General features: G+C 39.6%; 1 protein-coding gene and 1 pseudogene across 1 annotated transcript; both read right to left on the reverse strand.

Annotated features, from left to right (window-relative positions):
* The window catches only part of LOC120558552, a 62829-nt pseudogene extending 44498 nt beyond the window's left edge, over positions 1-18331 (reverse strand).
* A 5818-nt stretch (positions 18332-24149) lies between these two features.
* LOC120558562 (sodium/hydrogen exchanger 9B1-like) lies at positions 24150-27877 on the reverse strand. The gene is made up of 4 exons (XM_039799611.1): positions 27279-27877; positions 25417-25701; positions 25010-25165; positions 24150-24829 (listed from the first exon to the last, which is right to left on the reverse strand). The coding sequence occupies exons 1-4, from the start codon at positions 27279-27281 to the stop codon at positions 24758-24760; spliced, it is 516 nt and encodes a 171-aa protein (XP_039655545.1). The 5' UTR covers positions 27282-27877; the 3' UTR covers positions 24150-24757.
* Between the last annotated feature and the right edge of the window lie 3 nt (positions 27878-27880).

The following is a 27880-nucleotide window of genomic DNA, read 5'->3' on the forward strand; positions in this document are numbered from 1 at the left end:
ACGCCCAGAATGCACCTGAACACACCTCCATGTAAGACCAGCACGCCCAGAATGCACCTGAACACACCTCCATGTAAGACCAGCACGCCCAGAATGCACCTGAACACACCTCCCTGTAAGACCAGCACGCCCAGAATGCACCTGAACACACCTCCCTGTAAGACCAGCACGCCCAGAATGCACCTGAACACACCTCCCTGTAAGACCATGGGGCCACAGATGGGCGCAGGTGCATTTGCTATTTAAATTACGTGGGCGCTGGACGGGAAACTGACAACTGGGTCGATCTTAAACTAGCAGAGACACTTGGGTCGGGCTTTGCGGTGAGCCGGGTGCAAGATAGGGGTCCAAAAGTGCAATTAAGTGCCAAAAGCTCAGAAAAAAAGCATCAAAAGCGGCAAAAAAATACCAAAGAGGGCAGAAAACAGCGTCAAAAGCACGGACCGATGTGGATGTTGTATGACAGAGAGTTCTCAGCTTTCTCGTCCCAGTATATCTGGAGACTCTGAAGCAGACGACTGCTGCTCTCCTCGGTGTTAATCTGCTGTTAATTTGTCGGGACTGTAGCACGAGACAGAGTGAGCTGCAGGAGTTTAGTGTGAAGCTGTTAGTCATTAATTTAACAGACACAGAGGTGAACGAGGCCACATGTCTCCATTATTCTCTGTCACACTGTCACCACACATAATAACTGCACTGCAGGGCTCAGTCTCGTGTGTGTGTGTGTGTGTGTGTGTGTGTGTGTGTGTGTGTGTGTGTGTGTGTGTGTGTCTGAAATATATTTCTATGTAATTACTTCTATACCTCCAGTGGACCAAGGAGACCTTTAGTGTTTCTTAGTGTTGCTAACTGCAAAATACTGACTTTCCTTTTGTACTTTAACTAAAATAATACAAGAAATAACAAGTCTTTATATTTGCCAAAATATTAAAAAAAATGAAATAAAATGAATGGGGATCAAGTTGTAGCCCACAGCTCACTGAATCCATTGCAACAATAGACATCCTGTTTACTTACCCTAAAACATAAGGGGACAAAGCCAAGAGTAATGGTGCGTTCAATGCAACCCGCAACTCAAGTTTTAATAATAATAATAAAAAATTGAATTTATATATTGCTTTGTGTCCCCCTAGGGGTACTTTGGAGGACTGGGGGAACGTGAGTGCTTTTTTGCCACTGTTTGTCACTTTTTTTTAACTTGTTCTTCCCTTCCTTCCTTCCTTCCTTCCCTTCCTTCCTTTCCTTCCTTCCTTCTTTCTACTGTCTTCTTCAGTTTTTCGGAGTTTTTGTCGCTTTAAAAGAAAAAACAATTCCACCTTTTCCAGGTTTTTGTCACTTTTTTTAACTTGTTCTTCCCTTCCTTCCCTTCCCTTCCTTCCTTCCTTCTTTCTTCTGTCTTCTTCTCCAAGTTTGTCGAAGTTTTTGTCGCTTTTTATAAAAAACAATTCCGCCTTTTTCCAGGTTTTTGTCACTTTTTTTTTTAAGTTTGTCTTCCTTCTTTCTACTGTGTCTGTCGCTTTTTGCAAAGTTATTGTCGCTGTTTTCAAAGTTTTTGACACTATTTTCCACCTATTCTTCCTTCTTTTTACCGACTTTTCCCAGGTTTTTACGTTTTTTTTTCATTATTGTTTGATAAATCTATCGCTGGTCAGGGGGGTACCTGGCTTAACAACACAATTCAAATGGGGGGGGTACATTATTGACAAAAGTTTGACAACCTCTGGACTAGATCAGCACGAATTTCCGAATGAGTCAGAGGCGTTAAGAGAGTGATCTCTCTCTGACTCCTGATGCGACATTTGATTGCAAATGTGAGCGTGTGTAATTCAGCTCAAATTGCAGCACTTAGCGAGCGAGCTGCAGTCATCTTTTCACCTGGTTTCACCTCCGATTACAGGCCGGTAACGGGAGACACTGATCCCCCCAATCTGGAAACTACCTCGGCAGTAAGAAATTAATGATCTCTGACCAACTGTCTGACGAGAGAGAGAGAGAGAGAGAGAGAGAGAGAGAGAGAGACACTGGCGATTCAAGGAAAAGGATTGACAAATACAGAGAAGAGAAGAAAGTCAGTCCATCCAGAAAAATGCAGAGTTTTTTTGTGATTGTTGTGGGGCAAAAATCCTTGATTATGCGGCCCGTTTTCTTAAAGTGCCCATATTATGAAAAAGAAATCACTTTTTCTGGTGATTTGGGGAGTTATTTTGTGTCTCTGGTGCTTCCACACGCATACAGACTTTGAAATAACCCATCCATGGTGTTCTGAGTGAGATCTGGTGTCTGAATGTGTCCTGCCTTCAGTCTCCTGGTGAGCTGGTCAGAATCTGCACGGCTTTCTACGTCACTAGCCGAAACAAGCTGGCTAACCGCAACCGTTAGCATGGTAACGCTAATGCTAATGCTAGCATGCTACCTTGTTCCCAATGGCAAAGCACTTCTACAACACACACTAGTTCACCATAATCTACCAAAAGAACTACTTCCATGTGCTCCCTGGTTTAGAAGAAGTCTCCCAGCTGATCCTGCCTTGTTACTGACTGAAGTCGGAGAAACAGCCTTTCTTTTACTGTCTATGGAGCTAGCTGACATGAGCTACGATCTGAGCTACTGAGCATGTGCGAGTGCAATCAAAGATAGTACAGAAGAAGAAGAAGAAAAGAGGTCTCACTCTGTAGCTAAAACAGAGACCTGAACACAGGGTGAAAAGAGGAGCTGCAGCAGTGAGAGAGAGCTGTGCAGTAAAATTAAACCATGTAAACCTATTCTGGTACAACCTTAAAATACAATTATGAACCTTAAAATTTGAAAAAATGCCCCCGCATAAATATGCAGACTTTGGCTGAATTAAGCGATCACATAATCACGTTTTTCTGGAGTATTTCCAACATTTATTTTAATGTTATGACCCATTAAAGGCGAGAGACACGGTAAGCTTTGGTATAATGAGGAAAAGGCCGCGATTTCCCAGACAAAAGCAATCGATCTCAGGCCAGTAGATTATAAGAGCACTTTGTAGATCACAGATTAATTAAGACCTTTTTTTTTTTTTTACAGATTTTAAGATCTTCACAAACCACGAACTGAGAAATGTTCATTCTCAAAGTAGGGCTGCGCAAATAATCTAAATTTAATCGTGATTATGATTTCTGCTCCCAGTGATCACAAAAACTGAATAATCGAGAAAAAGTATTATTTAGCTCATTACGTTTTGCAAAGTAAACTCTTATTTTCTCTCGTGTGTTCTGAATGAAAAAACTTAAGTATTATTATTTCTTCTTTTTACTGTTGATTTATTTATTTATTGAACTTTTGTTGAATTCAATAAATCAAAATCTTTCCAGAAGTCAACGAGTAATCGTGTTAAATTATCGTGATTTTATTTTTTTTCCATAATCGAGCAGCACTACTTCAAAAGGATCAAATCCTGGTTGTTATTTCCCTCCATCCTTCATTCTTACCTTCCCTCCATCCTTCATGTTTCTTTCCTTCCCTCCATCCTTCATTCTTACCTTCCCTCCATCCTTCATTCTTACCTTCCCTCCATCCTTCATTCTTACCTTCCCTCCATCCTTCATGTTTCTTTCCCTCCCTCCATCCTTCATGTTTCTTTCCCTCCCTCCATCCTTCATGTTTCTTACCTTCCCTCCATCCTTTATTCTTACCTTCCCTCCATCCTTCATTCTTACCTTCCCTCCATCCTTCATTCTTACCTTCCCTCCATCCTTCAGCTTTCTTACCTTCCCTCCATCCTTCATGTTTCTTACCTTCCCTCCATCCTTCATTCTTACCTTCCCTCCATCCTTCATGTTTCTTACCCTCCCTCCATCCCTCAGCTTTCTTACCCTCCCTCCATCCTTCAGCTTTCTTACCCTCCCTCCATCCCTCAGCTTTCTTACCCTCCCTCCATCCTTCATTCTACCTTCCATCCTTCATGTTTTTCTTACCTTCCCTCCATCCTTCATGTTTCTTTCCCTCCCTCCATCCTTCATGTTTTTCTTACCTTCCCTCCATCCTTCATGTTTCTTTCCCTCCCTCCATCCTTCATGTTTCCTTCCCTCCCTCCATCCTTCATGTTTCTTTCCCTCCCTCCATCCCTCATGTTTCTTTCCCCTCCCTCCCATCCCTCCCCAGCTTCTTACCCTCCCTCCATCCTTCCATGTTTCTTTCCTCCCTCCATCCTTCATGTTTCCTCCCTCCCTCCATCCTTCTTTTTCCCTCCCCTCCATCCCTCAGCTTTCTTACCCTCCCTCCATCCCTCAGCTTTCTTACCCTCCCTCCATCCCTCAGCTTTCTTACCCTCCCTCCATCCTTCATTCTTACCTTCCCTCCATCCTTCATGTTTTTCTTACCTTCCCTCCATCCTTCATTCTTACCTCCCTCCATCCCTTTCATTCCTTTACCTCCCTCCATCCCTCAGCTTTCTTACCCTCCCTCCATCCTTCATGTTTCTTTCCCTCCCTCCATCCTTCATGTTTCTTTCCCTCCCTCCATCCCTCATGTTTCTTACCCTCCCTCCATCCCTCATGTTTCTTTCCCTCCCTCCATCCCTCATGTTTCTTTCCCTCCCTCCATCCTTCATGTTTCTTTCCCTCCCTCCATCCTTCATGTTTCTTTCCCTCCCTCCATCCTTCATTCTTACTCTCCCTCCATCCTTCATTCTTACTCTCCCTCCATCCTTCATTCTTCCCTTCCCTCCATCCTTCATTCTTCCCTTCCCTCCATCCTTCATGTTTCTTTCCCTCCCTCCATCCTTCATTCTTACTCTCCCTCCATCCTTCATTCTTACTCTCCCTCCATCCTTCATTCTTCCCTTCCCTCCATCCTTCATGTTTCTTTCCCTCCCTCCATCATGTTTCTTTCCCTCCCTCCATCCTTCATGTTTCTTTCCCTCCCTCCATCCTTCATTCTTACTCTCCCTCCATCCTTCATGTTTCTTTCCCTCCCTCCATCCTTCATGTTTCTTTCCCTCCCTCCATCCTTCATGTTTCCTTCCCTCCCTCCATCCTTCATTCTTACTCTCCCTCCATCCTTCATGTTTCTTTCCCTCCCTCCATCCTTCATGTTTCTTTCCCTCCCTCCATCCTTCATGTTTCCTTCCCTCCCTCCATCCTTCATGTTTTTCTTACCCTCCCTCCATCCCTCAGCTTTTTTACCCTCCCTCCATCCTTCATGTCTCTTACCTTCCCTCCATCCTTCATTCTTCCCTTCCCTCCATCCTTCATTCTTCCCTTCCCTCCATCCTTCATTCTTCCCTTCCCTCCATCCTTCATGTTTCCTTCCCTCCCTCCATCCTTCATGTTTTTCTTACCCTCCCTCCATCCTTCATGTCTCTTACCTTCCCTCCATCCTTCATTCTTCCCTTCCCTCCATCCTTCATGTTTTTCTTACCCTCCCTCCATCCTTCATGTTTCTTACCTTCCCTCCATCCTTCATTCTTCCCTTCCCTCCATCCCTCAGGTTTCTTACCCTCCCTCCATCCTTCATGTCTCTTACCTTCCCTCCATCCTTCATTCTTCCCTTCCCTCCATCCTTCATGTTTCCCTTCCCCTCCCTCCATCCTTCATGTTTTTCTTACCCTCCCTCCATCCTTCATGTTTCTTACCTTCCCTCCATCCTTCATTCTTCCCTTCCCTCCATCCCTCAGGTTTCTTACCCTCCCTCCCTCCCTCCATCCCTCAGCTTTCTTACCCTCCCTCCATCCCTCCCTCCATCTCTCCGTCCTCAGCCGATTCCTATGTAAGTGTAATTAAGTCGCCGAGATGAACATTATGTGTCGGATGGGAAACGGCTGAATGCCACCGGTGATGGGAGGAGAGAGGGATGGAAAGAGAGAGAGAGAAAAAAAAAGGAAGAGAATCAAGAAACAATTGAAAGAAAGAGCGAAGGGAGCGAGAACCCAAGACGAGAAATGGAGAGACCCAAGGCACAGGAGGAGAAGGAGGTGGATGTTAATCAATTATAAGCCGTCAGGGTCCAACTCGTCTCCTTTTAAATGTGGACTCGGAGCTCGTATTAAAACCTTCGGCGCTGATTTAGAGGCAGACACACGAGGAAGAGCGGTTTCATCGGCCGGCGCACGCCGAGAAATCCTCCGCGGCGCCGGCCGAGGTCGGGCAGGCTGCTGAACACCCGCCAACGCACAGAAACGTTGACATTCGACCATTTGAATACAGCAAAGACAACGTCGGCAGTATTGACGGCAATAAAATAGGCTCCAGGATATTTCCTTCTGTATTGACAGGTGACATATTTGAAAAGCGATAATTATTTATAATAATGTTTTTAAAATTACATTTATATGTACAGTACAGGCCAAAAGTTTGGACACACCTTCTCATTCAATGCGTTTCCTTTTTATTTTCATGACTATTTACATTGTAGATTCTCACTGAAGGCATCAAAACTATGAATGAACACATATGGAATTATGTACTTAACAAAAAAGTGTGAAATAACTGAAAACATGTCTTATATTTTAGATTCTTCAAAGTAGCCACCCTTTGCTTTTTTATTAATAAGGGAAAAACTTCCTCTAATTAACCCTGACAAAGCACACCTGTGAAGGTAAAACCATTTCAGGTGACTACCTCATGAAGCTCATTGAGAGAACACCAAGGGTTTGCAGAGTTATCAAAAAAAGCAAAGGGTGGCTACTTTGAAGAATCTAAAATATATATATATAATAAGACATGTTTTCAGTTATTTCACACTTTTTTGTTAAGTACATAATTCCATATGTGTTCATTCATAGTTTTGATGCCTACAGTGAGAATCTACAATGTAAATAGTCATGAAAATAAAAAGGAAACACATTGAATGAGAAGGTGTGTCCAAACTTTTGGCCTGTACTGTATTTATCTGCATTTATGTCAAAACCTCGAGACTTTCAAACATCAACATGTCATTTATTAAATGTATTTGTGTCTAAACGACATATAAATATAATTTTCCTGTTATATTTTGAATGGAAACGCTTCCAACACGCTCGCGTGTCGCGTGAAAAATAGGCGTCGGTCCTATTTCTAGCGTGCACGCTCTAACCTGTTACCATGGGAACCGAAATAAAAACGGACACGCCACGCAGCCGGTGTTTGCGTTTTTTGCGTGACTTTTGGTGTTTTAAAAGGTTAAGAACTAACAAATCTAATAGATTAACTAAGCGATGGAGGCAGCTGTAGAGCAGCTACTCCCATGATCCACGAGGGAAAAATTTGTATTTAATTTATATTTTATTAATCGCGCAAGGGGAAATTCCAATGTTTTCACTCTGTTGTTTTTACACACACATGCTCAGAACCTCTACGTGCACTAAATGGAGAGATGTCAGAGTGAGGGAGCTGTCCATGGAAAGGCGCTCAGAGCAATTTGGGGGTTCGGTGCCTTGCTCAAGGGCACCTTGGCAGTGCCCAGAAGGTGAAACTGGCACCTCTCCAGCTACCAGTCCACCACCATACTTTGGTCCGATGGGGACTTGAACCAGCGACCCTCCGATTCCCAGCCCAACTCCCTACACAGACACTTCTTCTCGGTGAATATCAGACAGGTGAAGAGGATGTGCTGCTTGAACGTATCAACGGTTACACAGAATGAGTAGTAGTGCTAACATTAATAGCAATAGCAGTGCACAGCAAATTTGAAAGTGTTAAATCAACACTCACAGTGTTAAAATTAACACTTTTGGGAGTTTATATAGGTCCACACTAAATAGAGTTAAACCAACACTTTAAATAGTGTTACTTTTTTAACACTTGCTTAGTGTAAAAACAACACTGTAAGTCAGCGGTTCCCAAACTTTTTTCCCCCGCGACCCCTTCTATGTCCCAACCGGGTTGGCGCACCCCCAATCTCCACTTAAAAAACCCCGCAACAAAGCTTTGTTTTATCGGCATATAAAAACTCATGTTTAATCATGCGCAAATAACCAGAACACACATGACAATAACAACATCAACAAAGTTTCAAGATAATGCAACAAAGCTACGCACAAGCTTCCACTTTTAAGAGGACGAGTGACATACACAGGCTCATTAACAGAAAGCACGGTTATTTTCAGCCACGTAAAAGAAACATTGTAGCAATAGGCAAGGCCTATTAAATTTTTTTGTATGGAAAAATCCCATTTAAAAAACAGACCGCCATTAAATCTTTCCTCTCGCGCACCCCCTGGTGGCAGCTCGCGTACCCCTGGGGGTGCACGTACCACACTTTGGGAATCCCTGCTGTAAGTGTTCACCGTTAACACCATTAGTGTTTCACCCCCCTCATTTAAACCAAGTTAGTGTTGAAATTACACCAGGTGTGTGTCAATATCTCAACACCAAGAGATTTACTTCCGCACTTATAGTGCTCATACAAACCCTGATTAAGGTAATTAAGTGTAATTGGTATTTTGTCTAAAAATACATGTGTGCAATGTGCATTCAATTAAATAAGTCAAAACGCTGTATCAGTTTGACATTTTATTTTCAACAACACAGACTAAACAATTACACCAACACAAAGGAAGGTACAATATACTCCCCATCATCTGACCCATATGTACACTGCAGATCAAAAGGCCTGTAGAACTTCAAGCTGTTGGCTTTTACAAGTTCACCCAACTCACAGTATCTCTCTACTTTAAATGCATGATGATGATCTGAAAATTTTTCTGTGAAAAGTTTGTCGACGATAAAATACACAGTGCTGTCAATGAAGAGTATTTTTCGAATCTGACTGAAAACAGGAATTTCATTCTCAATTTCATTGCATACAATGAGGTCTGGTCTATATTCTGTCCCATCTAGTTTAACCCAGTTCATGGAAAGCATGCTTGTTTGTATTGGATTCTGTAGCATTCCTGCCAACTTTCCACCATTTTCAACATCATTCCAACAAAATGTTTTCATTGGTCCACACTCAACTTGACTGAATGGTGTTGTTTCCCAAAGATAGCCTATTGACATCTGATGACTTTTTGCCAGAGATTTGGTGATGTTTTTGAAATTCTTTAGTGTATTCTTAAAAACTTTATGCTTAGCCTCGAACCTCATGCTCCACATATGGACTAACGGTCCAATTTTGCGAATACAGGCTGGATAATGCACCATAAAATGGTGTTTGGGCAGCAAGTTTTTTTGTGGATACAACTCTTTAAATAACTCATGGTGCTCAATTGTTAAATGCTTCAGGAGGACAGTCATGCCTTTAGAAATACAAGGGGAAAACACCAGATTTAGAATTTGAAGTAAGAGCAGGAGCAAATGCCAATTTTTATCACCTATCCCTACGATATCACCAAACAGCAACGGAATGTTTCTGACAAGACAGAGTGACTGGATAGAATTGAGCCCTATGCTATTTCCATTGTGCTCTAGATTAACCTTTGTGGGACGATTTTTTCTCTCCAAATATCCATAATCATATGAATATATTCTGGAGAGCAATTCACTGCGTGTAACAAAATTTTCTGAAAGATACTCAAACAGTAGTTTCATTTCAAATTGCACAACTCCTTCTAGGAGATCATGCATCACATCTAGAGAGTAGTTGTGGCACACATGAAAATACTGGAGACTATTGAGTGTCGAGTTTCTTTTGAGGCCATGTGTTGACTTGAGTTGAGGGTCAGATTCTAACTCACTGCAGTGCTGTTCATAAATTGAACGATCACGCAAAATAACTCTAACATCATCCTCATTGTAAACTAACTGGATATCAGCCTTTTCAGTTAAACATAGACGACAGGAGTAATGTCCACTAAATGATTCTGTGAACCCAAGTATTGAGTGCATCCCCAAGTTGTCTCCAATTACTTGACATATTGTGCCATAAACTCTACTCGTTGATATGGGTAGTTCAATTCCATCTGTCTCTAGAATCTTTATGTCACGAATCAACGGTTCCAGGATGGGGTCAAATCCATACTTTTTTACATCTTGCGCATGAAATAGAGCAATCAAATGGATATTCATCAGTCTTGAATTAAATTTGGGAGGTAGATTTCGAAGCACAAAATAAAGAGCACCAACCTTGTGTACTCCACGTTTAGAACCAAGAGGGTTTGCGGTTTCAAATTCATCGTAGTACACCTGAATTTGTAAAGCACTGGGATGTTTTGAGAATAATGGATGACTCTGGAAGTAACTTCCATCACAAAAGTCCTCAAATAGTGATTTCTGCCTTCCTGTAAATTCGGTCAGCAGAGTACATACATCTACATTTCGCAAACAAATTTTAAAGTTTCCAAAATTGGGACATACACATATGTATCTTTTACTGGGACCTGATCATAACATCCAGTTTTTTGTTTCTCCTCATGTCGTTATCTCATGCCAAGCACAATTTCAACTGGCTCCACAACACCCCATTTGTCATTGAAATAATTAGTTCTTTTAGTTTCGTGTTAAACATGGAAAAGGGACTCTCAAAATGAGCTAAACTTTCTTCCACAGCTGATCTGACAGGGTTATTAGGAGGAATGACAGAAATCACATCTTGACGAAGTTTGGGTATGCATTTCTGTAGTGAGGTCCTCAAGGTCTGAAACAACTGATGATACCAAGCTATTGGCTACTCCACTGCACTGTAATTTGGCTACAATTGAGGCACATATATCTGCAGTCTCTCTCCTGGAAAAAGGTAACATTCTCAGTGAGAGCAACTTGGGGATCACTTTCTCCAACAAACAAAGAACCTGGCTGATTATTATAAACATTTTGAGATGACTGTTCACCTGATGCCAAATCAAAACGCGGGACTGCCATCAATAGCATGAAAACTGTTCAAATGCTTCGAAACCCAGAATATGAGCAAAACTGCCGAATTACAGCCACTCTGCGCACACAACAACTTAAACTTAAGCGAAGGATAGAAACTGTGTGTGACTTTTAAATGAGCTATCAAAGAGTGGCTGTTTGCATGCAAACGCATTTACAGAGGAAACACTTTAACATTTAAACTAATTTAAAAGCTTTGCACGGGTTCCTTTACTCTGGGAGACTCACTTTGAAAGACCAACGTCTATGTTGTAAACTGTGGTCTGCAGGAAGGTAAAGAAGTTTACCAGGGCTTCCTCGGAGGCAAGTTGAAGACATAGTGAACTTTGAAAAGTTCATCAAAGGCACTTAAGGAGCTGGTTCCAGAGCAAGGGATAAGGCCTTGTCCACAACAACGTAGAAGTGGTCGATCCTGCCCTTGATCCTTCCTGATCCCAGTAGAAATGCTGGTGGCCCTCCCTCCCACTGAGATGGCCTTCAATACTGTTGCAGGACTGAAAAAATAAAATAGATTAAACAAACAGGAAAAAACTAATTACAATGTGAAATGATAAATGCATTAAACCTGCTACTGTTAACTTCCTCACATCTCATGAACTAAAATAGAATTAAAATCAATAAAATAAAATATATGACACACCTTAACCCAATATGTGCCTGACAAAATTTTTAAAAAAAAATTCCAGTTTTTAAAGATGGATTTGTGTATTACACAATGAAGGGTAACCAGGCAACCCCCCCCCCATCCCACCCACATTTTTGCTGATTCACCATCAGCCAAACCAAAGTCTATGAGAATAAAGACTTGCTCATAGGAAATGTACTGGTAAGAGCTGTAGGTCAATATAATGCAAGCAACCAATTAGAGATTCTAGAAGGTACATTTAAACAGTCACATTATGCCAGCAATTTTCAATCCTGGCCGTGACCAACGGCTCTGGGTGTACATGTCTCACTTCTTCAACTAACCTGTTTCAGATCTTCCAATCATTAGGTAAGAGCTACATGTTTGTTTAATGTCATTTATTTCACTCAAAATGTATGCCTGTGTTCTACTTGTCCCAAAAATATATTTGTAAAAAAAAAGTTTGCCCAGAGCCATTGACTTCCAACAATAGGTAAGAATAGTATGACAGTCATGGCGGCCTAAGCCGCTAGTTTATAAACGTTCTTCAAAATATCTGTGTTCAGCAGTAGAAAATGTAATACAGGTTCAGGAAATAAACCTGAGGGTGACATTTTGGAGTGAGTGGGTCTCCTATCTCATGCCTGGATCAGAGAGACAAAATGTGCAGAGGCTTCAGTCCCAAGGACAATTAATGAAAACCACTGCATTTTAGTTTTTCTAACCCAAATCTTTGCAACAGCATTGTGAGTTTTACCTTATGAAAATGCACAAGTCTGTCAACAGCCTCTGTTGGACTGATCTTAGTCTTCTTCCTCCCTGGAGTCGGAGGCAGGAGATGCAACAGCAGCAGGACAGATGACATGTCACTGTCCCAATCTGAATGAGTAGATGGGGGTGATAAAAAAAAAAAAAACTTAGACAATAGCAAGAAACCAAAGCAAATTTTAAATTATAACATCCTCACAAATCATGCCAACCATTTTCAGATCCTTGTCGACCAGCTGCATTGAGAAGACACCGAATTTCTGCTGTTGAAGTAAGAGACTTGGCTTCATTGATGATCTTTTGCTTGAATGCAGTCTCCCACCTCTTAAGAAACTTGTTGGATGTTTCAGCATTGAACAGCAGAGCAAAGTCCTGATTTATCTAATGACAAAGCATATTAACAAGATTTCTAAGGTTACTTGGGACTTTTTTTATCCTTTACCACCAAAATGGATAGTGTGCACGTTTTGATAGTCTTTAGAAGAATTCAAGTAAATACACATTCATGATTTCTTAGTCTATCACTATGTCTGAAAGGCATGTATGAGCAAGAGTGATAAATATATGAACAAATGACTCTAAGTAGCAATTATGTTAAAGAGTAACCAAAAGCAGGCATATCTAAAATACACTTAAAAACAATCTTTGAAAAGTGGAATAAAGTTTTATTTACCAATCCTTTTACATCCAAATATCTTGGGAAGACATCAAGGACGTCAGCTGATCGGTCAGGATTATGGACCAGTTCTTGTCTATGCTTAAAAGTTTCCTTCATCTTCTGCATTACTTCAGTTTCATCAGCTGTGTGGACAAGGAAAGAAATTGCCTCTCTGCATGCATCTCCTTCAAGTTGTTGCACATCATCTATCCTCCTTCGTCGTCTTGGTCCTCCACTTTCAGTCATCTCTAAGCGAACACGTTTTGGGTTTTTCCTCGACAAAGTTTTAAGGCGCCAGGAGATGAACCCCGTTCCCTTTTCCGGATCGTAGAAATGCTCCTGTCAAAAAAGACAAGAGAACACACAAATGATGTCTTATGTTACATAAAATTTATAATAGAAACTTCTATTACATGCCACAAAAAGGAGCATATAACATGTCAAACTAGACTGTGTTTCAAGTACATCAATACCAACGATTCTTACATAGCCCTTTGCTGAAAATGGGTCTTTCAGGCTAGGAAAGAGAGAAATAATGCCCAAAGCATAAGTTTCCCGCTGTTTGCGTGGTGGGATCCTCCTGCAATGTAAAAAAAAATATATATTTTATTTATTTATACATATATACACACAAACACATACATATATACACACACACACACACACACACACACACAGACATATATATACATACACATATATAGACAGCTGTGTGTTTTTATTGCATCTGTGCTTTAAAGTCTTACCCATGAATTTCTGTCATGTGACTGACAACAATATTAACAAGCTGACGTCTGGTGCTGTGCTTTAAAGTTTTTGTTGTCTGGTATTCTTCAAGCACTTCCTCACCACCAGATTTTTTTTCCAGTGCATCTTGGACAGTCTGATTAAACATTGACCACAATATAGGTGAACACATGAAGACTAATAAAATGGTGAAATTATAGGGAAAGTTAACCATAAGGAAAAACATGCATACATACCCGTTTTGCCTTTTCAGCATCAATGTTAAAACTGTTGCTGAACATTGCAGTTTGATTTTCCACTGCGTTCTGGGTCTCTTCATGGTCATGTAAAAAATTTTTAAAAAAAATAGTTTTTTTTTTTTTTTTTTTTTTGTTTAAATACTCACACCACATTTACTTAACACCTCCATTCATTTGGCGGCGGGTTAGAAAAAGATTTTTTTAATTTTTTTAGAGCTTTTTCCACCAACATCCATCAACAACAACAACATTACAACTTTAAAGGCAGTGCTGTGCCACTGAAAGTATTCTAGTCACTTTGTATTCTAGTCACAGTTGAACCACTGGAGTCACACAGACTATTTTAATGTCTTTACTACCTTTCTGTGCCTTGAAAGGGGTAATTACGTTGCTGCACATGATCTCAGATTTCATCAAAAATCTCTTCATTTGTGTTCTGAAGATGAACGAAGGTCTTACGGGTTTGGAACAACATGAGGGTGAGTAATTAATGACATTTTTATTTTTGGGTGAACTAACCCTTAAAAATAAAAATTGTAAAGATAAAGATACACCCTTGTTAGTTCTCATTCTGCTATATCTAGCTGCAGTGATACCAGATCCTTTTGTCCACTTTTTCATCACTGGATCTCAACCTCAAGTTCCCCGTTTTATATATTAAAAAGGGCCGGGACTCGATTAAAAAAATTAATCTAATTAATTACAGGCTTTGTAATTAATTAATCGAAATTAATCGCATTTTAATTGCATAAATATTTGACCTGAGAACAGTGAGAAGTAATTTTTTTCACATGGATTTTTAGTATACCATTGAATGACTGAATACATAAGCAACAAAATATTGTTTTTTGTTCAACCAAGTCCAGCAGACCAGTGCAATTTTTGCCATTAAGTGTAGCAATAGCATATTTAGAAATATAGTACATTTCAAAAATTGGGTAGCCTATAGGTAGGTAGACCTTCTTTAGTAAAACACAATACTTTCAAGTACATTCAGACTAGTTACCCTGGTCCTTAAACCAGTCATCTGGTGGAGTGTAGGTTGGGTGTGGATCGGAGTCAGGCTAACGTCCACGCTAGCTGCTAAATGGCTCGATGTGCTCCGGTGAGATGTGAATTCCTTGTTGCATAGCTTGCACACAACCAGGCTATCTTATCGACGCTTCGATCCGTTCGTTTTTTATAACAAAACGTCCCATCCGGTAGGGTCAACCAAAACGGTCTCGCAGCTTCTTCATTCATGTTCACTGTGGTTTGTTGTTGGCGGAAGTCATGAACGCTATTTGCGCGCCAGTATAATCGGTCCACCAAACTCATCCAGTGAGAAACCCGCGGCGCAAAATAAGTGTGATTAAAATGCATAAAAATTATTTTTTGTGTAATTAATTAACGCATTAAAGTCTGTAATTAATTAATCTTAATTAATGCGTTAAAGTCCCGGCCCCATATTAAACCAAACAAATCTGTGACAATATTTAATAAACTGCAAAAACTCATAAGTGAGCACTTAATTGTATCCTGGACTATTTTAGACAATGTTTGCATGATTAGCACCTCTCATGTTACTGCAGACTTGTGATGAATCCCTTTGTTGTATTAGCGTCTGCTAAAGGTAAATGCATTTCTGACCCCAGGATAATTACACTGGAGTCCCTCGAAAGTATGTCTCAAGGGTTATTACAGACTTACCCTCAGACGAACCAGCAATATTTTCCAGACATCTTACAGTTAGGCATAAATGTGGACTGCCTTCGATCAATTCATGGAAGATGTCCTCTTCCACATTGGTGTCGGTGTCATCAAAGACTTGAAGAGCTGCAGTTCTGGCTAAGCCAAATTTGCCCTTAACTGAAAAGTAATTTTTACAGCATAAAAAAAAATATAAATAAGTTTTGTTAGTCACCATGCACTAAGAATAAACAATAGCCTACTTTTGTTAATGGCACTTGTTAATGTTCATAAAAAAGTAAACATTTCTAATACATTATAAAAATCAAAAGTTGTAGGCCTATCTGTTAACATAAATGCACTATGAACTTAAAAAAAAAAAAGGTTATATTTTTATTAACTAATATTAAAGTTAGTTAATGGTAAAGAAACACATGAAATTCCATGCTTTTGGGCGTAAAACAACATACCCACATTAAAAGTGGTACAGCTCCCATATACTTTGACACTCTGGGGTGTTCCTGACATCATTGGAAAGGTAACATTCTCAATTTTTGTTACAAGTGTCAGGGTGACTCTAGGACTTACTGACAGAGAAACAGAGGCTAGAATGGAGGTGTTCTATTTCCGTCCAAGTCATACATTTGTCAAATGATTGAAATATACTGCTGGCGTACAGCTATGGAGATGCAGACAACCCTAGGCCATAGCCAAAAATTGATTTTATTTCTACAGATATGTCGTTTTTCTTATTTCAAGTTTAAAAGTGCAAAGAAAAAGCCCAAAAAGTACATTAAAACAAGAATCATTAACATTAACAATTAACATTTCATCGCAAATTTGGTGTCTATCAATTCGTCTGCTCATTGGTTATAAAGATATGACGTTCTCGGAACCTGGAAATGTAACTGGTCCGAGCAAATATCAATCATCTCCGCAAGATGGTCCCACGCCCGCCAGAGACGGATAGGCTTTCAGCTCTCGGCTAGAAAAAGTTCCCATTGACTGATTGACTCATACTTTGTGTCATTGGAAAGCTCAGATCCTACACATGACAATGATGCTAACATTTTGCATGTAGCGCCTTTGGATTACAAGCGAGCGGCGATACAAAGTCCAGAGATAAACAACTGTTTAGCGGTTTTACGGTGTGATTCGGCCAGAAACCTCAAGATTGTGAGGAGACCAGCTCGTTTTGGATAAAATGGCTTGGATATTCTATTTTCCTTGGATTGTTGGCGAGGTTTGAAAAAAAGTTTTTGGAAAAATATCATCTCTGTTGGTCAGGATACAAGGAAACAGCACGGCTTTAGACACCAGCTGCGCAGTGTAAGTTTGTATTTCTTTAACTTTATAACAGTTGTATGCCTGCTATAAACCATATTATGCTTTGTGAGTGGGCTTAGTTTAATCATGAGTGTCTGAGCTTTCATTTGATGTGTCACATGAGCATATATTTAGAAGATTTAATGCTTTAAAGTTGAAAAAACGTTTATAAAGTGGAGGTAAAATCAACGTTACAGGGGACAAAGTGTGCCGTACACGGTACAGTGATTCTTAATGTTTCAACAAATTAGACCATATTGTAAAGTGTTAACATACACAAGCCCTGTGTACTTGAGTTGGCTTATACTTCAAGCATATTTCTATATGACTAAGTACATTTCTAAGCTTCTTACCTTCATTGAGAAAATCTTGGAACGTAGAATCGCTGAGATATTTCACAAATTTCTTTACACCTTGATACTGAACTTTAACCAGCATGATGAAAGCTGTTGGTCAAGAAAAAAAAAAACTGATTATGACGTTTCAAAATTACAGATTTGTTTAGTAGCCTATTATATAAAAAAATCAATTTTAACTGTTGTATAATGTAATTGTTTTGTAATATAGTGTTGTATCGCGATCAGTACAGTGTAGTATATATGTGACACATGACATGTATATGACTTTCTGTAAACTGCTTTGAGAGAGAGAGTCAGTGATGAATCCCTTGTTGTCTGATTACCTCCGCTGTCTTATGAACGACCGCTTAAACATCGACGTCCATATGAAGGTATTTCATCCTCTGCTGTCTCAGTGTGTAATCCCCTGCTGGGTCTTCTTACTAATAGCAAATGTTTTCGTCTTCTCTGAGGTGATTTTCGACCGTTTTGACGCACTTCTTTCGACATTCTGAACTACCGCGGAACTGTCAGAGAGCGCCACGTGACCATTCTGAACGAATCACGTTGTCAGAAATTGGCATCAGCCAATGAGATTGCGCATTTTGAGTTAATTTCCCCCCTTTTACTTTCACGATTGGTTGCTGATGAAAAGGAAATGACCATATTTGGATCCGACAGCATTGTAGAGGAGAGAGAGAGCTTTCCAACGGTATATGAGATGACAGGGTGCAGACAGCGATCGCGGAGCAGCGGGATGATTTAGAACGCCAACTTTTGTTGAATTTAGGAGAAATATACCGACGCAAACTGACAAAGTGTAGTAAAATAAAGACCCAAATGTGTATTTCGGACTTTTTTTCACCACAAGTCTGAAAGAAGACATGTTATTGAACACAAATAGCCAAAAATCTCAAAATTGACCAGTGGAAAAAAAACGATGGTTTTTGCCTGCCGTGTCTCGCCTTAAGAAGACAAATAACGTTTAGTTATACTAAAATATTGAATATGCCTTATTTTAGCAGCACAAGGAAGCAGAAGGGGATGTAGATGCTATTTGCCTCATTAAACAAGTTAACGTTAAGCTAAATCACAGACGTTATCCTGTTATCTATCACATATTCTAAGATATAAGAAAACTTAAGTTCAAAACTGCTAACTAAAATAAACTATGCAACTCTTACCTCAGTTTGCCAGCGAACTAGCAAAAGCGCCCCCCAGATCCTATCGATGGTCTGTCGTCGTACATGAAAGGAAATAAAGTTAGCACTCGGACAATGTTGAGAAACGTAGGCCTACTACTAATATTATTTTGAATTGTGAGAAACGTAAATGAAACATGAAAATTGGTAAAAACTTAAGTGGTTATCAAATATTATACCTGTTTGAACTCTCCTCTCCTCGTGGTCGTCCGCCATTAATCAAAAAGGAAACGATGTGCAAGAACCGGAAATCAGATCAACTCGTCACCAGTGTCAGTTATGTCAACTCGCTGTAATTACGCTGACTCCGACCACTGATTCACTCTGCAAGTGTTGATGCCATTCAAATCAACACCAGAATCAACACTTTTTAACTCTGAAAAATTAACACCATAAAAACAACTCTAAACTACACTGGATATTTTGCTGTGTACTGTTGTCCTCAAAGGCATTCCCATTTTACTCTGTGATGACTCCAGTGAATTCTACAAGACCTGCTCTGTAAGTACTTGCACATAAGAAAAGTTTGGTCTGCATTCATATTAAACTATATATGTGTAGACATAGAAGATATAATTCTATCTGCTCAATATACATGTTAGACAGTTATTGATGTATTTTGTATAGCAATACCTACACAACTAATCTGAGAGATATGTAAACAGCCAGTAAATAAAAATAAAATTTGCCACATAAACTTTATACACATTCATTAATTTCAAATCGAAGGAGTAGGAGTCTAGGTTGAAAAGTTGGTATAGAGTGAATGTATAGACCTTGTTGTATCTCCATAGCTTTAGTTTAACCATACCAAATATATTTTGTTTGCTTTATTGTGACAATCTAAGTGTGAACACATATTTAAAGCCATATTCTCTAATAACATCACAACACAAAAAGATTTATGTTTTAGAATAGCATAAATTGCAATGCTGAAGAATGTGTGTGTCTTTGTACGATACAGCGAGAGACAAGGCCCTAGAATGCATCACTGTTGGTGTGCTGACAGTTGTCAGTGAAGATAGTCCTCACGAAGGTCAAAACTCAGTGGACCTCCAGCCCATCTCCACTGCCATCATTCTGGAGGGAGGTATTGTCATAGATCATATTAAAAACTTGCCTCAGGCAGTTTGTCTGTTGTTTGGGCTTACATATGCATTGCATTTGGATTACCAAAAATACATGGCAAATACACTTAACTTCATTCAGACTGTGATGTTTGGACTGGGAAAGAAAAACCTCCCACCAAAACTGTTAACTCTGAAGAACAGTTTTCTGGTTTAGAACAGTAAAGAGTCATCAGCTGTCAGATAGCACTTTGTAAACTTTGCAGCCATTAATGTTCTCCTGTTATCAGAGAACGTTTGATGCTTTCTTGAAACTGTTCTCACTTATTTACGATCTCTTTATGTTGCAAAGAGTTGTTAGTTGTTATTAGATGATAATGTCAGAAAAGAACCTAGCAAGGTTGTCCTGTTTACATTTGTGTTTTGGGAAAACTTTAATAGTTGTAATTTAGTACAAATACAAACCCCAAGGAGTGATGTTTTTCTTTGTGTTGGTTTAATCCTTGGATTGCTCACTTTGGGACACAAAAGCATTTGTTCTACTTTCAGATCATAAATGCACTGATTTTGCATGCACTGAAGTGCTGTAGTTATCAGGTGTTTACCTGTTTAATATTGGGAGACTGTTACATGCCCAGAATTAGCTCACAGAAATGTGGTTTTACTTTTTATTTATTTTTTATATTTTTCCATGTCATTTTCTACAGTTCATCAAACCACAACTTTGTTGTTTAGCCGCTGTTTTGTACTTGGATGTGCATTGAATACATGTTGTAATGCAGCTGAATCAAAAACTTGTGAGTGTTCTTTTAAAGTAAATGTTTGTGGTGTGTTTGCCTTTATTAGATAGTTACAGCAATAGCAATAGATAAGAAATGGGGGAGAGAAAAGGCCACAGGTTGGACCCAAACCTGGGCAGCAGCAACAAGGTCCCATTCAAGGAAATTGGTTTCTTTAATTTAAGTGAACTTGAAAAATTAGTGAGCATAACTAAAAGTGTTAAATTGTAATTCTAAGTGGGGTTAAATTTATATCAAGCAATCCACACAAAATGAAAAAAATTAAGTTAACACTAAGCATGGCTATTGAGTTACATGAACATAAAAGAAATGTGTTAGTGGTACTACTTGATTTAGTAAAATAAACAAGCTTTTCTAACTCACTAATCTTAAGATTATTTGCTTAATTTTTTTGAGGCAATGAGTTTGCATACTTTCTTTAAGTAAGGTTAACTAATTACATTTTACAGTGTTGAAAAAAAGTGGCAAACTTTAAAAAAAAGAGCCAAGAATGTTGACTGGTTATAATGGCAATAAAAAGAACTGAAATCTGAAAGAAACTATTAATCCAACACACATAATCCTAGGAAAATCATCACCTGAGCTAAACAAGAGACGGACCAGTATTTATATAGAATTTTCAGAATTGCAGTCATGAAGCAGATAACAAACTGGCTGAATCCATTAATAGCAACAGTCCAGAGATGGAAAGAAACAATGCATGAAATTTCAGAAATGGAGAGAATAACATACAGAATCAGAAATGAAGAATTTGAGTATGGAAGACGCTGGGCTAATGGATGCAATATAAAGCCAACAACTAAAACAGGAGAGTACAAGGAATTTAGATCAATAACATAATGTAAAGGAGAACAGAAGCAGGGCCTGGTTGGGTAAGAAAAACATAACTCGACATACATAGTTAAACACACCTAAGAGGAGTAAATATGCGCACAAACATACACACGTACAAATTATGAATAACAATGGATTTAAATTGTAGATGTATACCAATTATTGTTATACAAAAAGATTTAGTTATTCATTCATGCACGTCCTTGCTTTTTCTTAGTGTTTTTGGTAGAATAACTGATATATGATTGAATGAACTACAGTAACTTTTTAAGTTAGTTTTAAGTTATTAAGTATTTAGTGTATGTTAACTTTTTTATACACAAATCAACTCCTATGTTTCTTAGGTAAAAGTTTGGGAGTGTATGCATATATTGTATATGCAATGTATATATGTATAGATGTATGATTAGAAGTATAGGGGTGCAGATGTATGTGTATATGCTTATACATAGATATACTGTATTTCCTTACTTTCTTGCCATGATGGTTGCTTTTGTTATTTTATTATTAGGGCCTGAGCACCGACAGCAGCGAAGGCCTGATTGAAACTGAAGGAATTATTATTTTCCCGTCAAATGAATTGCCTGTTTGAGGGGCTTATCATATTCAAGAACTCACCAAATTTGGCGGTCGCATCAAGTCTGGTGAAAATTTACGTATTTTAAGGGTTTCGGGAATGGGCGCACAAAAATGGCTCGCTAGCGCCCCCTAGAAAGTTAAAAAAAAATTTAGCCCCTGCAGTGTGTTTAACGTAGACTCACGAAACTTGGTACACATATGTAACATGTCAAGATGTACAACAAACTTCATTAGAGCCATACCCTAAACCCAACAGGAAGTCCGCCATTTTGATTTCAAAATTCGAAATTAGTGCGATTTTGGCCATTTCCACATGTCGTACTTTAACGAACTCTTCCTAGAGATTTCATCCGATCAACTTCAAACTCGGTCTGTGCCATCTTAAGATGTTAAAGATGAAAAGTTGTTAAAAGAAAAACTTTTCGTCATAGGGCGTGGCCGTGGCGGGGCGGCCATTTTGTGCGTTTCGCTACTGAAACAGGAAGTGGGTGTAACTCGAGTGTACGTTGTCCAACTGGCTCGAAACTTTTCAGGATTCCTAAGAGTCCAACCCTGAGGACAAATAAAGGCCGATATTTACTTAAAGTCATAGCGCCCCCTAGTGGTAACAGGAAGTAGGCCTAAAAGTCAAGGTGCTATACTTTAACGAACTCCTCCTAGAGATTTCATCCGATGGACTTCAAACGTGGTCTGTACCATCCCAACACCTTAACGATGAAAAGTTATTAAAAGAAAAACTTTTCGTCAGAAGTTTTTCTTTTAATAACTTTTCATCGGCATAGGATGGCGGCCATTTTGAGTGTTTAGTGATGAACAAAGAAGTTGTTGGTATCTGACCGAAATTTCTCACGATTGACAAGGGTCCAGACCTGAAGAAACCTACAGGCCAAAATTGACTTTTGGTCATAGCGCCCACCGCAGGCAACAGGAAATGCGCCTTATATGACAAACATCATCTGATTTACATGAAACTCATTGTGTGAGGTATCAATGAACTCGGCAGAGACTTCCTTTTTATTGGTAAAGGTTTGACCCACCCCCTATACTTTGGCCACGCCCCCTTTCACAGCTAATGAACCGTATGACATAGAGTCTTGTGTGAGGTATCATTGAACTCAGCAGAGACTTCCTTATTCATTGCTGATGGTTTGGCCCGCCCCCTATGCTTAAGCCACGCCCCCTTTCATAAATGGGGACCCGTTTAAGGTAGAGTCTTATGTGAGGGAGAAGGCCCGTCCAATGCTGCTCGCAGCTTTAATTATTATTATTATTATTATTATTATTATTATTAGCACTGGGTGGATACATAAAAAAGGGTACATTTTCCATTTTTAGAGGACAACATGAGGGTAAAAGTACTTTCCCAAACAGGCAAGTGGTATGTAATATTTACTTTCCCAATGTGGCGTTTTACTTGACCCTGGCCCCATCCATCAGGCAACCCTTATAGTTGAACCCTGCGTACATCATTACAACCACAGCTGTTCTCAGCCTCCGTTCAGATACTGTGTGCAGAAAATACACTGATAGAAGAAGACCACAGTAAAATACAGAAAAACACAGACTGACGTAAAGAAAACAAGAAAGACTCACCTGAATATTCCCGTTCGTCTGTAGAGTAGGAATTGAGGAGTGTATTATCCACACAGCAAGCGTACCATTGTCCTTCGATTAACACACAGGTAACTCACAGCAGAACAACTAAAGCTCTGTTGATCATGTGATACACAACATGACAACTTTCTATCCCAGCAAATATATATCTCAAAATCTTGTCCGTCCAGAGAAGATAATAAGAAATGGAATAGCCATGTGCACACTGCAGTCACAACCACTTGTTGCGCAACAGCACTCGTAACGCCACAACATTCCAACAACATTGTGAATTAAAGACTGTGTTGTCTCTCCAGGGGAAGTTTGATTTGCGTTAGTGGGCAAAACCGCAAACAACATACGAGAGTTTGTGGGATGTTTCACAACAGTTACAGGAAACAACCAATTAAACAACCAAATAAATGTTAGTTGGAAAAAATTAAACCATGTGACTGGATGCCAGCAAAAAGTGCTGCTAAAAAGATTAACCATTTTCATAAAGTTTTTAAACAGTATACAAAACTCACAATTTACAACATGAACACCCCCACCCCCGCCCCCTTTTGTCTTTACCACCTACCCAGACAAAAAACCTAGATAAGATGATGAAGTAACTACAACATTCAAGCAAACACAACACAGTAAGTAAGTAAAGTAAATAAACCAAATAAACATACAGTATGTATAAATGAGAACACCATAAGCCCATCACACATGTCTCTCCACAGCACAAAGCTTCTTAGGAGCCAGAAAGCTCAGCTACTGTCCCCATTTTCTACTATAGACATCTAATCTCTAAAGTCGATGGTCTGAAATGAGCCAGTTATAATTTTCAACAGTATTAAATAATAGGGTGATACTTTGGCCAAAATAGGCTATTTGTCATTGTATAGTGAAAATGAATGCACAGATCATTTTTCACATCACGAGAAATGATTCCCACAAAAAATCATTTCAGAACAGTTTCAATGTTCTGTTTTGTTTTATTGAATTTTAAAAGGTAGAGACATGAAGGTGAGCAGCGCTGCAGTGACAGGATGCAAACAGGTTACTGATCAGACACGCAGCACAAGAAGGAAAGAGTCGGCCTGAGAAAGAGAAACCACACGTGCTTGTGGTCGTTTAATGCCAACATTGTGTGGTGAATACTTTCTATTTTGCAGGTGCCAGCTCCTCCAGCTCTGCAGTACACACTGTGTGCACAGGTACCGGCCTGTTGGTTTAATCAGATCAAACATCTGATTTACGTCTCATCTATGTAATGTATTATGACTTGGTTCAGAGAAATCCCTGTACACAAATTGTAAAAGAAAAGAAAACCAAAAAGCAACAGCAGGGGAAGACGTTTGCTGATGTTGCTGGAATTTTACAGCTGCCAAAAAATGGACAGACTTTAACGGCCCACGGCCTCTCTTTCTTCCTCTCCCTCTCTCCCTCTCTCCTTATCTACATTTAGCTGCAGGAAGATCTGAACCATCCAGTGTTTAAGGTCAATACAACATTTCTTTCCAGTATGTTGTGTTGCATAAAAAAAAAAGATCATAAAAGATCCATCTTTATAGGCGAGCGTCGGATGAATCTGGATTCTCCTCCCTTCTCTCCTGCTCCTCCGCCAAAAGACGAGCCGCCTGTTTGAAGAAAAGACCATTTGTTTGGTGGTAGTTGAAGTAGTGGAAATTGGTTTTACTTTAATTTGGAAAAAATAGGGATTTATACAATAAGATGTATACATCTGGACAGTCAATGTGGAAAACTGATCTAATAAGGGTTACACAGATCACAGTTTGGTGATGGTTAAAGGGATTTACCTCTGGCCTCTGATCCTCTGGCCTACGATCCTCTGGCCTACGATCCTCTGGTTCCTCTGGCCTCTGATCCTCTGGCTGCCGATCCTCTGGTTCCTCTAGCATCGGATCCTCTGGCCTCGGATCCTCTGGCCTCCGTTGTTCAAGAGGAATGTGCTCCTGTAAAAAGTTCCATACAGTGAGTTTGGAAGACATGAAGTTATTTTCCCATAATCCTTTCTCTGTTCTTTTCAAAATATGCCCGTTCATCAATGTTCATCCTGAGGGGAACATAAATGATGAACCACATTTTGTCACAATCCATCCAACAGAGATTTCAGTCTGGAAACAAGTGTTGGACTCATAAAGCTGCTAATAATTAAAATAAAATGACAAGAAAGACACAGAGTTAACAGATGTTGGTTCTTTACCTGGTTTTCGGCTGCAGTGGGTTGTTCAATCAGTTCTATAGCAACATCATAACATTTCTGCCACTCGGGTTTACCCATTTTCAACTTGACTGCGTCAGTCAACTGTTCTTTTGCTGCTTTTGTCAAAATCTCTTTCAGCACATTTTCCTCCTCATCCAAAATCACTTCGTAGTACAAAATATTTCTGTTGCAACAACTTGAATCCTTACAGCATGTCATCCGTCCAAATAATGATATCAAGGCAGCCAGGGACAGGATACAAAAGAGCAGAGACATGCCGATAACCTGAAAAAAAAGGTAACAAAGATGGTTATATATACAGCACGGAAGCTGGGAAACAGCCGTAGTTGCAATAAAACCCTATTCTGGAGCTTCAATATCAAGAGTTTTCTCTGAAAGACCTTTATAAACTATTTAACAGATTCATAACAAGAGCCTCTCATATAGACTCCATCTTGATTAGTCTTGGGGCCTCATTTCTAAACGTGGCGTTCAAAAGAAGGCATACGTTGCTCTCTACACAAGAATTGGGATTTCCAAAAAGCAAACTTGATGGGAAAATGTGCATTCCCCCACAGACACTGACTTATTTTTGTTTTGTTTGTTTTTATTGTAGGTCTAAAGCATGTTTTAACCAGGTGCAATAGAAATAAAGCTTAATTAATTACATGCTCTTGCGCAGAACTATACTGCTGACACCTAATAATTCCGTCAGCTTTTAAGATAAAATCAAATTGATGGGTATAAAAAGGCATGCCAAGCTTATTGACACACAATGGCTGGTTTTGCACTGTTGGGAGATGTGGCAAATGGAGACAGACAGCAAGAAGACTTGTTGGCAAACGAGGATGAGTGGGCTCAGAGCCAGTTCCGACTGCCTTGAGCTGTCCTATTTGATCTCTGTGCTGTTTTGGGCATTACAGAGAGGACCACCCAGAGAAACCACGCTGTGCTGGTCCCACTTCAAGGAGGGTCAGCTCTGGCATCCTTTGGCAAAAACACTTTCTTTATGTAGTGCTGGACCCCTTTTTTTGCATCATCTTTAATATCGGACAATTTTCTTTCATTTTCTGGGTCTATTGCATTAACTGCATCTGCAACATGTCACTCTACAGCTTTTTTGGTAATGCCCAGACTGTGGCCTCCAAACATGTTTTAGAACTAAAACTTCACATCGAGTGAAAGTCCTTTGTTTTGTTTCCTCTCTGCACATGATGTCGGTATGGATGACTATTAATTTGGGGCATTCCACTGACTATTTAAGGGCAACTATGGGCGGGACATGAAGCCGCTGAAGCTGCGTCACATTTAGTTAATTGTGATTTATATAGGGAAACCAGCGTGACGTGCAAGCGCATGAATCAGAATATTTCTGTGTGTACACACTTCCTATGTTTCGTCCATACGCCAATACTGACAGAAATTTGCCACACAGTTTTATAAATGAGGCCCCTGGTCTTGGATCAGGGTTGTTCTCCAGCCCTTAATGTTTCCTCTAAAGCCCTGAATCTTTGAGGGTTTTAAAATAACTTCAAATTTGTGTCATTTCCCCTCAGTCACTCTGAATGGAGCAGCAAATCAATGCAGCAACCATATAATGGGACTTAAAAACAGAAACAATGGACAGTTTCTGCCTCACTTTTAGACGGCAGCAGTGAAAATGAGTCATCCTCAACATTTGTTGTGTTCTGGTTTTAGAACAATTTTAACCCCCATTCCCCTTTTCCCAATATAACTGATATGATCACATCATCTTAAAAGAATCATCCAAACACAAGATAATAAACTCAGGATCTCAACATGAATAAAATAAATGTACAATTAAAGACTGACATGATGTGTAGAAAACAAAACAAACTCACCATTGAATGGTTTTTCAGTTCAGCGATGATCGCCTTTTCCTCAGCTGTGAGTTTTTTTGTCTTTGCAGGCTAACTGTTTCTGTTGTTCAGAATGATCATTCCAACAGCAAACATACCAGTCTCCATCGATGTACACAGAGGTAACCCACAGCAGACCAACAAACACAGCCTTGACAATGTGATAAACTAAAATGCAGAACAGTTTGCAACGTTTTTTAAAGGCTTTCTTGCATTCATTTGTACACATACAGGTACAGGCACAGGTATACTTCCAGGCTCTCAGAAATGTTCTGTCCGTCCAGAGTTGTAAAACAAATATAATAAAGAACGGCATAATCATGTAGAAATTGCAGTCAAGAGCTCGTCCTTTGCACGAGCACTCCAAATCCTTGTCGAGCACAACATTGTGAACAAAAATCACAATCACTGCGACGTAGGTGCTGAGTTTTTTGAGAGCGAACTTTGGCAGGAAGTTCTTCATCTTTGCTGCAAAGTCTGAATCTGCTCAGGGTTTGCTTGCTACCTCTAGATATACTAACATGAAACCATGCTTTTCCTGTTTATGCAAGACAGCCGCTACATGGTATTAGATCTGCAAGTCC

The sequence above is a fragment of the Perca fluviatilis genome, chromosome 5, assembly GCF_010015445.1.
Source record: "Perca fluviatilis chromosome 5, GENO_Pfluv_1.0, whole genome shotgun sequence".
In the NCBI taxonomy this organism is placed as follows: Eukaryota; Metazoa; Chordata; class Actinopteri; order Perciformes; family Percidae; genus Perca; species Perca fluviatilis.